The 16,332-nt window shown below is 42.4% G+C and overlaps 1 protein-coding gene across 2 annotated transcripts; it reads right to left on the reverse strand.

Moving 5' to 3' along the window:
* Positions 1-4,640: 4,640 nt before the first annotated feature.
* Positions 4,641-14,965, reverse strand: LOC147896153 (two-component response regulator ARR2-like). Of its 2 annotated transcripts, none has more exons than XM_087382503.1 (6): positions 14,151-14,965; positions 7,429-7,581; positions 6,978-7,325; positions 6,491-6,567; positions 4,930-6,174; positions 4,641-4,771 (listed from the first exon to the last, which is right to left on the reverse strand). In XM_087382503.1, exons 1-6 carry the CDS (start codon positions 14,284-14,286, stop codon positions 4,697-4,699), a joined length of 2,034 nt encoding a protein of 677 aa, XP_087238629.1. In that variant the 5' UTR covers positions 14,287-14,965; the 3' UTR covers positions 4,641-4,696. The 2 variants fall into 2 exon arrangements, with proteins under 2 accessions (XP_087238629.1, XP_087238628.1); XM_087382502.1 differs by having other exon boundaries at positions 4,647-4,777.
* Positions 14,966-16,332: the final 1,367 nt, after the last annotated feature.

Genomic DNA, 16,332 nt, shown 5'->3' on the forward strand with positions numbered 1-16,332 from the left:
CTCAAAAAACTAATAATTGCATGGCATTTTGTCAAACCGTATGCTCAACTATCATGAATTGAATGTGGTCTGTTGTGTACATGGTTGAACATCCGTTTGCATCAGATGCAAGATCTATCATAGGCTCATCAAGAACCTCATAGTATGAAGGTGTAAAGCCTAAAGGTCCAATGCATGATTAGGTAGCCATGTTTTGTGAAGTTCAAGGTATGTATTTACATATGGATAACCTAATCAATTCGTAACTTATGCATTGCTCAATGGAACTTGACAAACTTGGTGTCTAAGCTAATCTACATTGAGCTTGAATTTGAGACACAATTTGCATCTTGAATGACATCATTAAACTATTGCAAATGCTATTATGCCTATGAAGCGTGTGTACTAGACTATATAATATTGCAAATGCTATTATAGATTTTTTAGGAACACCATGCAGTAGCTGGAGTGCTTTTTTTTCAAAAAATTTCCTTTCCAATCAAATAAGGAAAAGTTATTACATGTGAGTTAAGTGTGCCCTCACATGTATGCAAAGAATTGTGGTGCAGTATTGGACACACCCTAAACCATAGTAAAGGTTCACATTTGGTCTTTTCTAGCTTATAGGAAGCTAAAGTAGTGCACTTTCAAATGAGCAGTTTCCTCCATAAATATGTAGAACAATTCTTTGATGTTTTAAAAATATTTTGGATATGATATAGTCTAATATACAGGCTTCATCTCCCTAAGAATTTGTAGGAATTTGCTTGGGCCTATCTCCCTTATGGTTTCTACCAAAGTATTTGCTACGTAAACCCCAAACTTTATTTCATTTTTTAAATCATGGGACTTAGCCTCTCCTCTTGGTGATACGATCATCACATTCAACAATAGGATTCTTTTTACATTTTTCCATCCATCTGAAACAATTTTCCACTTTGTGTTATGCAAGAGCTGAAAAATAATTTGGTTGATGTGATGTTTCTACTTGGCATATGCTTCTTCTAATATAGTTGCATGCAAGGTATTATAATTAGGAGGTCCAAAATCTCCACCATACTACACGATGCAATTTCATGCATCTTGCATGTCAACATTGTCAACCATAGTCAATGGATAACTAGAATGCAAAATTGATCAACCAAGAATGCATTGAGCCATGCTGTGTATATGCCTATATTTCTTGATTCCTTGTTTGAGGCAGCTTACATCAACACTACTAGATGGGCCTGCGTAGCCTTATTACTTACCAAAACTTGTATACTTGAAGTTTGAGTTGTTGTTGCGACGATGGCAGATGCGACATTGGAACTATCGCTTATAACTTGGCAGAATGTTCTTTTCCACTTTTTTTCCAACCAAGTTGGTGACCCCTTAAACAAGGGGCACCCCTATCTCACCTCATTACAATATTTTCATTTCCATTCAATACAATCGCATATATTGATTGCAAAATCCCATTCTAATAGACATATCTTTTCACTCCTAGTATTTTTTGCTCTTCTTTTTTCTACTAGAGAAGCCTCCATAAATGCTCTAGTTATACCTTAACTAGAACTCTTATGAATATTATGCGAGGAGGGTGTTGCATTCACTTGTGATTATGGAACTTCATTACTTGCACTAGCATTAACAATTGCAACCATAGTCTCAACAACCACATTGTGCACAACATCAAGTAAGGCCCCTATGCTATTAGATTGAGTTTCAATAGCTTGCCTCCTACTTGAAATTCATTCTCATTGAGCAAAAGCAACATCTTGGAAATCTTGATACCTCACATAATACCCTTCGTATTCATTGACCTGCTATTGTGGTTGACACTTATGGCAATACATTAGATATCAAAGTAGTCAAACACTTCAACAATGACAATCTTGATACCTCACATAATACCCTTCGTATTCATTGACCTGCTATTGTGGTTGACACTTATGGCAATACATTAGATATCGAAGTAGAAATTCTCATACTATCGGTATAATTTCAAGTATCATTGGAATAGCAATATTTACCACCAAATTTTAGATAGTATTCGCCATTATTTGGATATGTACCACCGATTTCATTATAATTACCACCGATATATTGACTACTACTGCCAATATATTTATCTGGCTAACTGGTGAATATTTTAGGTTACCAATGTGATCACATTATTTTCAAACATTTTGGAAACAAATTTGACATTCGTGAGTAATGGGTTAATTCAAACATGAAAACGCTAACAAAATCCCTATGGCTTAATCATGTTATTTCCAAGGAAGTATTAGGGCCAAGCTAAACAAGATTCGAGCAATCAAGCAAATGCTAGAACTCGAGAATATGATACAACTTAGGTCATTTGTGGGGTTCATGAGCTTCTATAGGAGGTTTGTGAAGGATTTTTCTAAGACTGTAGCTCCTGTTTATGAGCCAATTGAAAAGGATACTAGATTCTAGTGGACCAAAGAGTTGTCTGCAGAGCTTAACAACTAGCTCATGGTTCTACACCAAGATGTAACCAACTTATTATTCTCGATGAAATGGCAAAGCTGAGTCAAATAACAAGTTACTCAAGTCCATTCTCACAAGGACAATTAGCCACCGCCATTACCAAGATTGACATACCAAGTTGCACGCTACTTTATCAGCATACTGCAAAGCATACAAGGTGACCACAAATATGACTCCATTTCAGAGTAGCAACAAGCACCAACTTAGAGAACCCGAGGCAATCAACAACTCATTGAGCTAGATGAACTACGAATCCAAGCAACTTGATCACAACAGGTCATTCAACAAAAATGAAAGTCTTGGCACCACAAGCACATTGTTCTAAAGAATGTAAAGAAAGCAATGCTCATTATATAATAGTATATTACCAGGCTAGGTCCACTTCAGAACAATCACAAAATTCATTGGAATGGACCCTACAAGCTCATTAGATTCTTCAATATCGAGACAATGCAGCTGGTAGATTTACAAGGCTAGGTAATACCCGAGCGCTTCAATGCGAGCCGTACCAAGAACAAACCTGCCTAATTTCAGTGGTCAGACCCTACATGCATGCAAGATTTACACATCAACAAAATGGTTTATACCAAGCCATAAGTGAGTCTGTATGATGACTGTTTTTATTTTCTAAAATGTCTTCATGTTCTGTGAGTGAATGTACACTTGAACTTGCAAAACCATTCGAGGACAAAATTACAATCATTATGCAAAAAACCACACGTAGATTGGATGCGTGGTGAGGAAGATCTTGATTTTTTTAATTTTAGGTACCCATTACCCTTAATTTTGATTTTGAAGAGTAAATGATTGATGAAATCTTGAAATTGTGTGTGTCAATTGTGGAGTGTTGTTTCCCTTAATCAAAAGAAAGCATGTATCTTGAAAATTTCCTTCAAACTTCAGATTTGGTGTATCAAAAAGTTGGTCTTCTGCTAGGTCTGTGATTTTTAGTTCTTGAAACTTTGGGGGAAAAGTAGCTTTTGAGTCGCCCTCTCCAATCCCCCGAACACGGAGCAAACATAGTAGCTCTTTCCACAGTCTAGCGATGCGGGGTCCCTGCCCAGATATGGAGAAATTGGGCCACACGCTCTCCTGTGGGAAGGAGCAGAGGTGCACAATGAGAGCAGACAGAGGCAAGCAGAAAGCTTTGGGTGTTGCTGGGATGAATCCTCGATTTTTGGTAAGGCTCAAATCCTCACCTGAATACTCACACCTCCGCCTGCAGACCTTTGTGTGAACTGACGACGGGGCGCATCGCGCACACAAGTGCGTGCATTTCCTCCTCGTGGAAACAGGCCCATAGAGATGGGCTATAAAGCTTCGCATTGACCCAGACCATAAAGATTTGGGAGGTGGCGAGAGCTCACCGAACCACACTATTGGATAATCTTTCACAGCTCCAGGAGGCACGCGACACAAGCAAAATTATCTTTTTCAATGCACCCAGTGTCCGAGCTAGTGCCCACAAAGGTTTTTCACTCGTATGCAAATGCAATCAGCCATACATGCCTAGATGGACAGCCAACACTCGTAGACGGTGTTTGGAATAACAAAGACAGATCAAGCCACGAGGACGTGGCTCAAAAATGGACGCATAGAGGGCAGGGAGCAAACGGCCAATGGAGGAAAGTTGAAGGAAATGCCCCGGCGCTACCTTCGCACATTGCATCTTGTTCGCTGCAACACGAACCGTCACGTAGTCATCTGGAAATGCCAATCTGCCGCGCATACCTGGAGCAAAGCAAAGGGCGGCAGGACGAACAGACGCACCAGTGAGCAGAACCACGATTGAGCATTAAAAGACCTTATCCCAGAAGATGAAGATGTAGGTGCGGTTACGAAACTCGAGGCTCATTTGACTATTGGCAATTGCAAAATGAGCGAAGTAACATCAAATCAAGACAAAACAAGGGCGGTATACTTATGTTTAGAAGATAAATACTTATTTATGTTGTCAAAACTCGATGAGTATTGAGAAAAGATACAAGTCCACATAAGTTCTGTTGCATAAAAAACAAAGGTAGCATTGACAAACCACATATTATAATGACACAAACTAATCATATGTTTCTCTGAAATATCATGGTTACCAGCACATGATGATACAATATAGCGCAGTGCGCTTTAAAACTAAGATGCAGCAGCAATCAGACTGCAAACATTGATGTCCTAAACTTCTTTTATAAATGAATACCTATCTCAGTGTACAGAATAAGGAATGTTATTTCACATACGTGTTGCCATACATATAATTTTCTGCAGCCACATCACCTTCGTTGACACCCATTAATTCTTGCTGTTGCTGGCAAGGATGACAATCAATAACACAGGATTAAAAAGAAGAAATTTCAGTCACCAGAACTTGCAATAGAAAAGAGCAGAGAGTAAAACCAGAAAATGCCCAAATAAATTAAAGAATGACAGCAGAAAGGAGGGGGTCAGCTGTTTCCAAACCTGTTTGAAGTATGAATTCAGCAAGTTGTCTGATTCCAAAATCATTTTATTTTCTGCTTTTGAGTCAAAATAACATTCTTTAAAATTGAACTCCCTTTCTCCTGTAGACTGCTCGCTGTACAATGGAGCATCAATAACGAGAGGTCTGAATCCCGCCATATCAACAACTGTGCTATCCTGAAATGCAGAAGCTAGGCCAGACCGTTGTTCTGGTGCACAGCCAGCTTTGAATGGATGAAGAGAAGAAGGAACTTGATTGTAGCGTGCATGCAAAAGAGGGTTCACAGTCTGTACTATTTCCTGGCTCAGTCCAAGGCTCTGCCAACCTTGCTCCTTGTTCAGCTCTGAGTTTAATTTAGATGCAGGATTGCCACCTGATGCCAGTCCTTGCACAATCTGAGGTAAAGCTTCACCAGTGAACAGAGATCCCTCCTCATTAGTGGCATTAATTTCAGTATTAATCCTATGAGAACTTGATAGAGAAGACACACTGGATGGAAAAGATCCATTGACAATCCCAGCATGAGAAAGATTATGACTTTCATTATTTACGGCAAAAGTACTTCTGGAAGGACCAAATCCATTAGAGGGTGTAGGATTAAAGCTGCTGCCATCCAAAAGCCTTACTCCAATCTCATCATGTAGCATTTGCTGCTCACCAGGTGAACATAATAATGTCTCGGTTGCAATAGGTGCACCTGTTAGTTGCTGTTTCATCTGCATCATCAAAAAATTACTACGGCTATTGTCTGACAAATAGTTATCGAGTGTAGTTAACTGTCCCCCGTCCAACAATCTGGCTGCAAGAGAGAGATGTTGTAAACTAGATAACCCACTTGATGCCATCTGCTGGGGCTGATGGTTCGGATGCTTAAAGTCAAGCCCATGTGACATAGTTGGATGTAGGCTTCTAGAAGCATTCATTGATGATGGTGCATACAAGGGTCTTAAAAGTGCATCTCTGTTAGCATCATAAAATGCTGCAAGTTGCAATAGGACTGGATCCACACCTGCCATTCGTAAGTTGTAAGATGGACCCAACCTTCCTAGGAGTCCTGCCTCTAAGGTTGATGCCAAGATCTGTTGTGACATTCGCCCAATTGCTAGTGCATGCAAATCAAGTCCATTTTGGGTAGCACAAGAAGACGAATCAGGACCTCCAGTGAACGTGGAAGTTAAGCCTCCAGTCTGATGGGATACCTCACTGGATACCCCACTAATCCTTCTCAAGTACAACCGATATTTCTGGAAGCAGCAAACCCATAACATGGATTACACTTTTGCAAAACGCTCACATAATCTAAAATAAATATGAGAACAAGCCTGAACTTATCATCTGAAAGAGATTGTAAAATGCACTTTTTTACTCAAGTTTTATGAAGCCAAGGATACAGGCAGAGATTTTGAACACCATAAATGGCATGACAACAGCGATATAAGACCTGGGGCTTTTTTCTTCAGACACCCAATGCATCAATAGAAGCTAGACTCACAATGCAAAGGAATCCTGATATGATCGCAGTGCATAGATATGCCTGCTAAGAACCAAAAGATTACACACCTGCAAGTGACTAGCAACGTTTTCCCTGGTAAGCCCTTTGACATTCATTAGCTCAAGTATTCTCTTGGGAACAGCTTCTGCACCAGAATAAGTTACACATTATTAAACTTTTAACAGATTTCCTTATGATCCATTGAGTGCTGACAGCAACAAAATATCAGTTTGTGAGCATGGGTCAACTTTCCTTGTAATCTTTAATTTCTATGCAACAATGGTTTTCTTATTCAAACCAGTGACACATAGGATGAAAGAATTTTGGGAATATGGATAATCTTGCTGTGTGTATAAAGTTAGATAATTTTCAAGTGAAGGGAAAACGGAATTTACAAGCATCGATCAGGATTCGAAAGAGTACACCAACCATGTTTCAGCTTCTAGGAACTGCTCTGCTAAAAATAGAAGCCGAAATTCATCTCATATGATCAAACAAAGAAACAAAGAGTCCCCGACAAGACTGGAATCCAGATTATGGAGAGAGGTAACTCACTATCGAATCCGAGATGGTTTACAGCACTGACAAATTGCTGATGCAAATCTACAGACCAGATTACTCGCGGCTTCTTAGAAGTTGATGGGTCTTCACTGTCTAGCTCAGTATCCTCTTCCTCCTCCTTAACGTCCTTTCTCTTCTTGGAGTGCTTCGAGGTACCATCAGCAGCATCAGTTGCAGATTTAAAGTATTCTCCACCATCATTAGGGTCTATCTTCTTCTTCCTCACTACATGCTGCCAGATATTCTTCAGCTCTTCTATCCTCACAGGCTTCAGCAAATAGTCACGTGCACCATGCTTAATTCCTTTCATAACAGCACTAGTCTCTCCATTTGCTGACATCACTGCACACATTGTTTTCCAGTTCAGCTGAATGAAAGAGTCCAAGCTGGAAGCATTCGTAACATGATAACATATGAGCCATGATTGTAAAAACAATATACTCACTGATAACAGGAAGATCCAACTCCAGCCCAACAAGTTCAAGTAGTTTGAAACCATCCATATCAGGCATATGTACATCACTGATGACTAAGTCAAACCCATCCTTTTTCTCTCTCAAAATTTCAAGAGCCTCAACTGCTCTTTTGCACGTTGTCACTGTAGCCAACAAAAACATACAAGCCTTCAACTACAAGATTTGGCATATTCATGCAATTCTCATTGAAATAAAGCATGAAAGACATTCTTTGCAATTAGTGCTTTGAGAGATTGAACCATGTTCCTGTAAAATTTGTAAAATTATCACATGTCAACAAAATGACTTGGAAGACCTGAGTGCAGTAACCTTGGAATTTCATGTGAGCTGTACTAACAAAACTTATATGTGTGAAAACATTGCTATAATGTACAAAATACATGCACTCTTCACTTCATAGAAATCCACTCACAAACCTTAGCCATGAGCGTCATGAACAGCATGGGCTTTGCTTGGCATGCTCCCTTGGAGTTATAAAGGGTTTGGAACAACCATGATTGCAAAGCATGGTCGGCAACAGTTACTTTCGAGGAGCTAGTGCTCCTACTTCTGCAAGAGGAGGCTCAGGAGAGGAAGTTCAATAGATTCAGTGACAAAGACCTTGTTGCATAGGACACGAGCACAGGGCACAAGGAAGGGCAAGCCTGGCAACAGCAAGCCCAACCACATGATGATGAGGACTCTTCATATGACCAGCCAAGGCATTTTAGGAAGGACTGCAGAAAGAAGAAGGTTGATTAGAAAAGAAGGAAGAAGTCAAATCAAGATTCGCTGAGATTAAAGATGCAGATCTAGGCGAACCTGTTTGTTATGTCTGACATTGAGATATGGTTTGTTGCGATAGAGGAACTAGAGACCTTTGTGAAGGTGAAGGACAACAATGCTTGCTTAGTACCTAGCTTGTTTTCAAAGCAAGCATTCAAAATGGGTTGATTCATTGGTATGTATATTCTTTGTGCATATATTCAAATTTTTGTAGCATGCTTTGGGCAACGTATATTGTAGGTGCTAAGGAAGTGGAGAGTGAAAGCCTTCCTGGTACCTCTAGCACCAATCTACTCTTTAGATATGTAGATGTCCCTGTCTCCACCACAAAGGCTTCAATAGGTTGACCTTGTTCTGCTTCCAATATCCTGCAAACAGAGCTTTGAAGAAGCCTCCAAACATATTGTCACTGTCAGCAAGTCATGCTCCTCAAAGCATCATTATGCCTTCAACAAAAGTCATGCAACAAGTATTAATGTCTATTACTCAGTTGTGAGCTCATTTGGAGCTTGGAAAGACACTTGGCCTTAGGGATCTATGTGCATGAGCCACATTGTTCAAGTGGAGCACTTGGTTGTAGAGGTTGCCAGAGTGGAGCCAGGTTGAAACAGACCTTAGGAAATGGTGCTAGGCAGGATCCAGGCTGTCTTTAGATTCTAAGGGGGATAGCTAGATAGACCTGATGATTGTGCCATGATTGCTGGAGAATGTGATCGAGTATGGTGGTGCCATAGACCTTTGGTGCTACCTGGATGATACTTATGTTCTAGGATGGGATCGGACCTCAAGGAACAGGAGCTGAGGGTTCAAAGACCGATCAGATCAAGGACATCTCCAACTTGTTCTTGAGATCTTTCTCACTAGGAGCATCTCCGATGAGTGGGTGTTAGCCCATGGTGGGTCAGTGATAAGGGTTCTTGGGATTACCATGATCACCACCGCACCTATGAGGCCCCATATGAGGAGGACATGGGGGAGATGTACTAGCAGAGAGAAAAGACAGACCTACCACATAGGCAGCACGCAGGCTGCCATGTGGACAGCAAGAATAGACTACTGTTAGAGGGCAGCACTAGGCTGCTGCTATACCCTAGATGGTGGGCAGAAGGGCCCACAGATGGGGTAGATACAAGGCGCATGGCCAGCAGCAAAGGCTGCATAAAGGTACAGATAGGTCTGCAGCATTGCAACAAGTCAGAGCAATGGAGCAGACAGTCAAGGCAGTACAGCAAGCCTGGACAATGCCAGAACAGGTTACAGCTGTCACGTAGCAGTCAAGTGACACTTGTGGGGCCCACCTAGGTCTGCAGACAGTCTGCAGATCTGGCCGGTCATATTTTGGGTTTCCAACTGATGGAACAGCAAGAAGAACGCAGCAATTGAAGCAAATAGAGTCGTTTATTCAAGAGAGGAGAGGCCCTTATAAGGGCAACTTATACAATGCATGTGCCCCAAAGGAGAGCATCTCCAAATCCACAAATCACTCCACTAATCTCTCAATCAAGTCCATTAATCTCTCAATCACACCTAATACAGCCTTCTACCACCAAACCTGGTCACACTAACCTACACACAACCCTTGTACCCCTTGACAATAGTGCCATATTCCTCAATTAGTCTTTTGAGTAAGATAGCAATTACAATGTCATCATCAAGATCAAACTTGATGCTAGCTAACTGAGTAAGTATGCTCTTCATGGAGTTTAAAATGTGAGGAGATTGATTCTTCTCTCCAATTTCAGATCAAAGGATTTGATGAGCGCTTAACTTGGAACACTTTTCCTGTGCTCCAAAGACAAGCTCAAGATGACTCCATGCAGCATGAGCAATCTCACAACCATCAAAATGGTGGATAAAAGAATCACTCAATCCAAGAGCAATTATGGTTAGTGCCTTTTCATCCTTAGGGAGCCATAAAGCCTCACCTTCTCTAGTGGTTGGCTTCTTTTCCTTCCCATTTGCCACATTCCAGATCCCCTTCTTCATAAGAATAAATTTAAGTTTAGTCTGTCAAGTATGAAAACCCTCTCCCTCAAACTTATCTATCTTGGTTTTGAAGGCCATAGGGAAGGTCGAACCAAGACTAGCAGTATCTAATCCCTTTACAATTCAAAAAGAACCATCACCTTATAGATGCATGTTACAAGCAATGAAATCTAAAAAGCCAAGGTCCTTTGCATATTATTAATGGTGAGGGACTTGGGATTTACCTTGGAGTTTACTAACCGCCCTATTGGTGTATCTAGGAGTTTTCTTCTTCTTTACTTTCTTGACACTTGGAAGTGTTGCTAGAACCACAAGAAGAAGGAATGTTCAAAAACTATCTTTCCATGAATACAAAGCTATGAATAAAAGATTGCCAATACACCAAGTAGAATGTTTGTAGGTGAATGAGACTCCCACAAGTCCAATAGCTGAACTCTAACACTCCAGCATAGTTAGTACTAAATATTCTTGCCAAATCTTAGTTGACTTGGTCAATCCTCCAATTCACAAAACTGTCAAAATGTGAACTCAGAAATGAACAGAGATTAGAGGCTGCAATTCAAGCTGTAGAAGCAAGCATTGAAGGGCCTTTTGCAGTGAGATGAAAGCTCTTTTACCAAAGAGGAGCCCCTAGGAAAGAATTGTACGATGTTATGTCAGGTCGCCAGAGAGAGAGACTCGCCATTTCCGACTGGTTTTTCTTCCTTTTCTCCTCATCTACTAGACCATTGTTGCTCAGACTTCATCAGCATGCTCCTTGTAGTGTCATCCAACAACAACTAGAGCCATTTTATGAATGGTGGCTCCTACGGGGAGAATTACGCGAATATTCGGCAGATGGAAAGTGTGTCAACACGGGCAAAAGACACGACCATTGTTTGATTCCTCTTAGCCAGGGATTTGGCACAACACAAGGATGCTTCAGCTCAGAGGACATGGGAAATGGCTCAGAGAATGGAGAGAACAAACCTAAGCAAAATCTGTGGGAAGAGAATGAAGAAAAGCTCCATTTGGGAAAGATGATGACATGGCACTCAAAGAGGGCTCAAGGAGGGTGGACGTGGCTCTGATACCACATGATGGAACAGCAAGAAGAACTCAGCAAGTGAAGCAAATAGAGTCGTTTATTCAAGAGGGGAGAGGCCCTTATAAGGGCAACTGATACAATGCATGTGCCCCAAAGGAGAGCATCTTCAGATCCACAAATCACTCCATTGATCTCTCAATCAAGCCCATGAATCTCTCAATCACACCTAATAGAACCTTCTACCACCAAAGTTGGTCACACTAACCGATACACAACCCTTGTACCCCTTGGTACACCTCATTACATCAATTTGTCCTTCACCAACCCTGTACAAGGGCCCGCTGTCCATTCCTTCAGTGTTTGGGTCTTTTGGTGCCTCAGTTTGGACTGCACATCCAGCAGCAGAGAGGTCCAGAGACACATTCACCAAAGCCTTGACATAGGCTGTCTTGGAGAGCAGCAGGAAGGCCAAGAACCAGGCAGTCCAGCGTGCAGATCAGCTATAGGGTGAAGAGTACACTGCACAGGGTTCACAGGATCTCAGGATTTGCTGCAGTTCAGCAGCAAGAAGATCAGAGATTGGTGGGGCACTCAGCCTGCAGGTCTTCATTCAAAAGAAAGCAGCAAGGAGTGTCTAGAAGGACATCACTACGCAGCCCATTGAATCTCTAGGAGAGCACGCAGGTTGACAGGGATTGAAGGGTGCCAAGAGGAGGTAGATGACAGTTTTGAGTGATCAGGGGTCCACGTCTTTTTTTTTTTTTGCAAAAAAGAGACTTCTATTAAGTAAGAAGGAAACTCGTTAGAGCAAGCTCTGAGCGGAAATACATCATGCTAAGCATATAATAAAAACACCTCAGAAAAATGAGGTAGAAAGAAACCAAGGCTGAGGCTGAAAATGCCAACTCAACCCTGTAGAAGTCTCAGCAAGGAAGAGAGAGTCTCTCCAATCCCTGAGAAAAGTAACTCTCCTGGAGGAGGCTGCTCGAGAGGATCCCTGCATGGTCGCCCATATGGCCATCAGAGTGTGTACTGTATCTGTCCAAGTACTAGCCAAGATTTGAGAAGGGTGAACCTAAGAACCCTCCATAGCCTCAGTGCATCTAGCTCTCCAAATGTGCCATGCTGCAAGGCTAGCTAAAACCTCCCATGGAGAGTCAACCGAGGAATGAGCAGCCCTGAAGAGAGTGGCCGGAACATCCTCTAAAGAGCACGACTCCACAAAGTGTTGTCGGATGTGTAGAGCCCAAGACGAGTCATGTCTCTCGAAAAAAACCTGGGGCCCTGAAAGAGTGAGCCAAGCCACTAATCCCCAGGTCATATAGAAGGGGAGGCGAACAAAAGTGCTGAAAAGTCTTGCAATCCCCTTCCATATGATTCTCGCCTGTCTGCAATCCCAAAGGCAGTGCTGTACTGTCTCCAAAGCAGAAAGGCAACGAGGGCAAGTAGGGTTGGTCCCAAGGGTCCACGTCTTTTGAGTGATCAGGGGTCCACATCTAGGCAGTACCTTATCTTCTAGATGGTGGCATGCTGGGCACACCCTTTGTATCAGGTTGACATTTGTACACTTGTTTGGAGCAATCTTTTAATACGTGATCTACTGTTCTATTCTGCTGTTGCACTGTTCAAGGATCTAAGTCTGTGTCTATCTGTATACATTAAGGAAAGGAGTGAGATTTGAATTAGCAGTGAGTGATTTCGAAGCAAACATTAACAAAATCTTCCACTACGGAGTGTGGCTACAGCAAGCAACCTCCACCTCTGTTTTCTAACAGTATCAACCCTTTCAAGTGTCAGAGATCCCTAGGGCAGCAAGCCTATGCTGAGTTGATCCGCTTTCAAAGGGTCATAAAAAAGAAACTGTATAGTAGCCTCCCCTTCTATACCCACACATCTCTACACACACGAACATGCATACATGCATGTATCCTTGTCTCCTCTCCACAAGTGGTCTCTACACACGTGTCGTGAGAGGAGCACGCCCGGACGCAGGCATTTGCTCACACACATATATCTCTCTCATGCATCCTAGAGTCTTCTGCACACGTGTATGTGTGCAACTCTCTAAAATCTACACACGTCTTAAGCGGAACGTGCACACGTTGTCGTTCTTGCGCGAGGGCGCACAGTTCCAGCCCACAAGCACAAGTGTGTGTGCCCTGTGTGCTCAGGCATATGTGTGGCTTCTCATACATGTGTATAGACGCTCAAGGGAGAGAGGGGTATATATATATAGATACACACACACACACACACATATATATAGAGAGAGAGAGTATATACATACCTCCCAATCGTAACAAGGGGCACACACGTGCCTACAGCACTGCCCCAAGTGGCTGAATAGAACTCGAGTTGATCCGCTTTCAAAGGGTCTTAAAAAAGAAACTTTATAGTAGCTAGAGCCCTGACCCTAACGGGGCAGTGCTAACAAACCGTACAAGTAGAGAGCATTGCCAATCTTATTAAGACGCGCTGAAGCAGTCTCAGTCACCACTTTGAAAAACCGCACGACAAACAAAGGAATAGGCACGGCTTTAGAAGCTCGAAAATATCAAGAATAGTTTATCAATTGGATAGACAAAATTAGGATAAACCGACCACCACAGCTGGTGAAAATCAAGGCAGACGTACATGTACTAATCAAGCAGCAAGATATCTCATAGTTTTGATCTCTTGAGCTTTTAATACCATCCACAGACGACGTCCAAATGCAGAATCAGCGCTGATTAGCCCCTAATAAACGGGGGTGACCCTTTACTTTATTGCTACGATGCAAAAAGAAAGCTGTCTTGCGAGTATGTCTAATGGCCGGATCAAGTTCCAATCATGTTGAAGCACGCACTTACCACCCTCGTTGCATTCGCAAGTACATGAGAATGAATAGCTCCGTCACAGGGTTGAAAACCATACCTGTATACATGCATCGGCGCAACATTTTGTCAAGAATCAGAAGGCAGATCGGATCATCATCCACCACCAACACACGTAGTCCGGCAGGAAACAAACCGGTGTTGACACCCTGTGCTTGGTCGAATCCCGGGTTCATGGTTTCGTTTCTCAAGCTAAATGTACCACCTTGGACTTCCCGCTCGCTTGTACGCTCGGGTCGAAAATGTGCCAACGTAAAATTTGCCGGTTACCAATTAGGTGTGTACTTTATCATGACCAGAAACACTACTCGAGCTAGCCTTTAACGGCCAGCCTAGACGTTCCTACCAACAAGAATTCCCAACAACCGCCTTCAAAGATGTAAGCTTTGTAGCAAGCTTTACACGGGAAGTGGAGATGATAGCCCGAGTGAGCTGGAACCAGACATTTAAATCAAGCAAGGAAAAGGATGACAATTATATAAAACTTGGAAAGAGAGGGAGCGTCTAAGAAGTTGAGGCAAAAGTGTGGAGACAGGAAGAAAAATATCAGTCCAGGGCGGCTCAAAGTCAAAAGCTAAGGCCGAAGGCGGAAGGCGGGCAGGGAAGAGGCATGGAATTGCAAATGTGGGCATAGGAGAGGAAGTGATGGAGCTCAGACGTCGTGGAAGAATTGAGAGAGGAAAAGTGGAGGATGGTGGGAGACCCAGATCATTGCAAACAAGTAACAGTAGCATGTCAAATTATCAGGACAATCTACGGAGAAGATTAGCATGAGCTTAGGCAATTTTGAGAGAGAGAGAGAGAGAGAGAGAGAGAGATGGATGGAGGAAGTTGTTAACGTCCGTGAAAGACCTCTCAAAGAATTGAGAGAGGAAAAGTGGAGAGACTCAGAATGCAAACGAGTAACATCAGTGCAAACAAGTAACAGCAGCATGCGAAATTATCAGGACAATCTGCAACGAAGATTAGCATGAGCTTAGGCAGATTTTCTTGAGAGAGAGAGATCTCAAAGAATTGGGAGGAAAAGTGGAAGATGGCAGGAGACCCAGATCAGTACAAACAAGGAACAGTAGCATGCCAAATTATCAAGAACAGTAGCATACCAAATTATCAGGACAATCTGCAAAGGAGATAAACATGAGCCGAGGCAAATTTTCTTGGGTGAGAGAGAGAGAGAGTAATGGAGCTGGGAGTTGTTAACGTCCATTGAAAGAACTCCCAAAAACCCACACTACTGTACATAGCTCCTCAGCTCCATAGCTTCCATGATCCACCCCTGCAGACCACCATCAATCAGCATTGCCTTTCCTCAACGATGGTGAAAGATTGATGTTCGTTGCCTGCAGTAGCCCACCACCCACTATAGTTACGGCCTTTCCTGATGAGAACAATGGTCAACTGCTGTACATTCTGCCCAGAAGCAATCACCCATTCAAAATGGAAGGATAGATCGGTACACAGAGACGATTTGATTTGCAGGGGCCGTGCTATTGTACACGAATCAAGACAGGATCTGCCCAAATGATTAGCATGGCTATTGGGTTGGCAGAGCGAATTGCTTTGATCTTGTACTTTGGAAAGATTTCTTGTACTTTGGAGAATTGGCGAGATTGTGTGAATTTGTGTCCCAAAGTCCAAACCCATCTATGATCTACACACTGTTAGGATATGCCACTTTGCCACATGAGAAGCATGGCAGATGACAAGCTCACAGTGGGACTACAAGAGCTGAATCAATCTACTCTAGAGAGTCATCATCAGCCTCTTTCAACATGGGTTTGACCAGCACACAATGGTGCCACACACCAGTGGGATGTTTCAAGGTGGATTCTCGTGACTCGTACATATGCAAGAGATGTTCCGACAATTATGAATGGTAGTGTGGGAGATTTTGAGTAGCCTTTTTGCTTTTTTTTTGGGAGTAATAGGTTTAAAATCCACAATTGAGACACCGGGAGGAGTACTAGGGGGCAAGAGGAGTATTGGGGGAGGCAGCGGGAGGGGCTTGTTGAAGGGTATATATCTTACTCTAATTTTACGTTCAACCACCGTCCTACATGCAAACGTAGTTGATAATTCATCTCAAAGTTGAGCAATGAAGTCTTCGTATGGACTATTGCCAATTACAAGCTTAGTCATGAGGATGAACGTACTTTACGAGGGATAGTCTCATCAACATTCTCTAGCTTCTAACAGTGTGTTCATTGCTAAACTAGCCCCTA

This window comes from Dipteris shenzhenensis, chromosome 12 (genome assembly GCF_047967505.1).
Source record: "Dipteris shenzhenensis isolate YYH24624 ecotype China chromosome 12, Dip_SZ_1.0, whole genome shotgun sequence".
Lineage (NCBI taxonomy): Eukaryota > Viridiplantae > Streptophyta > Polypodiopsida > Gleicheniales > Dipteridaceae > Dipteris > Dipteris shenzhenensis.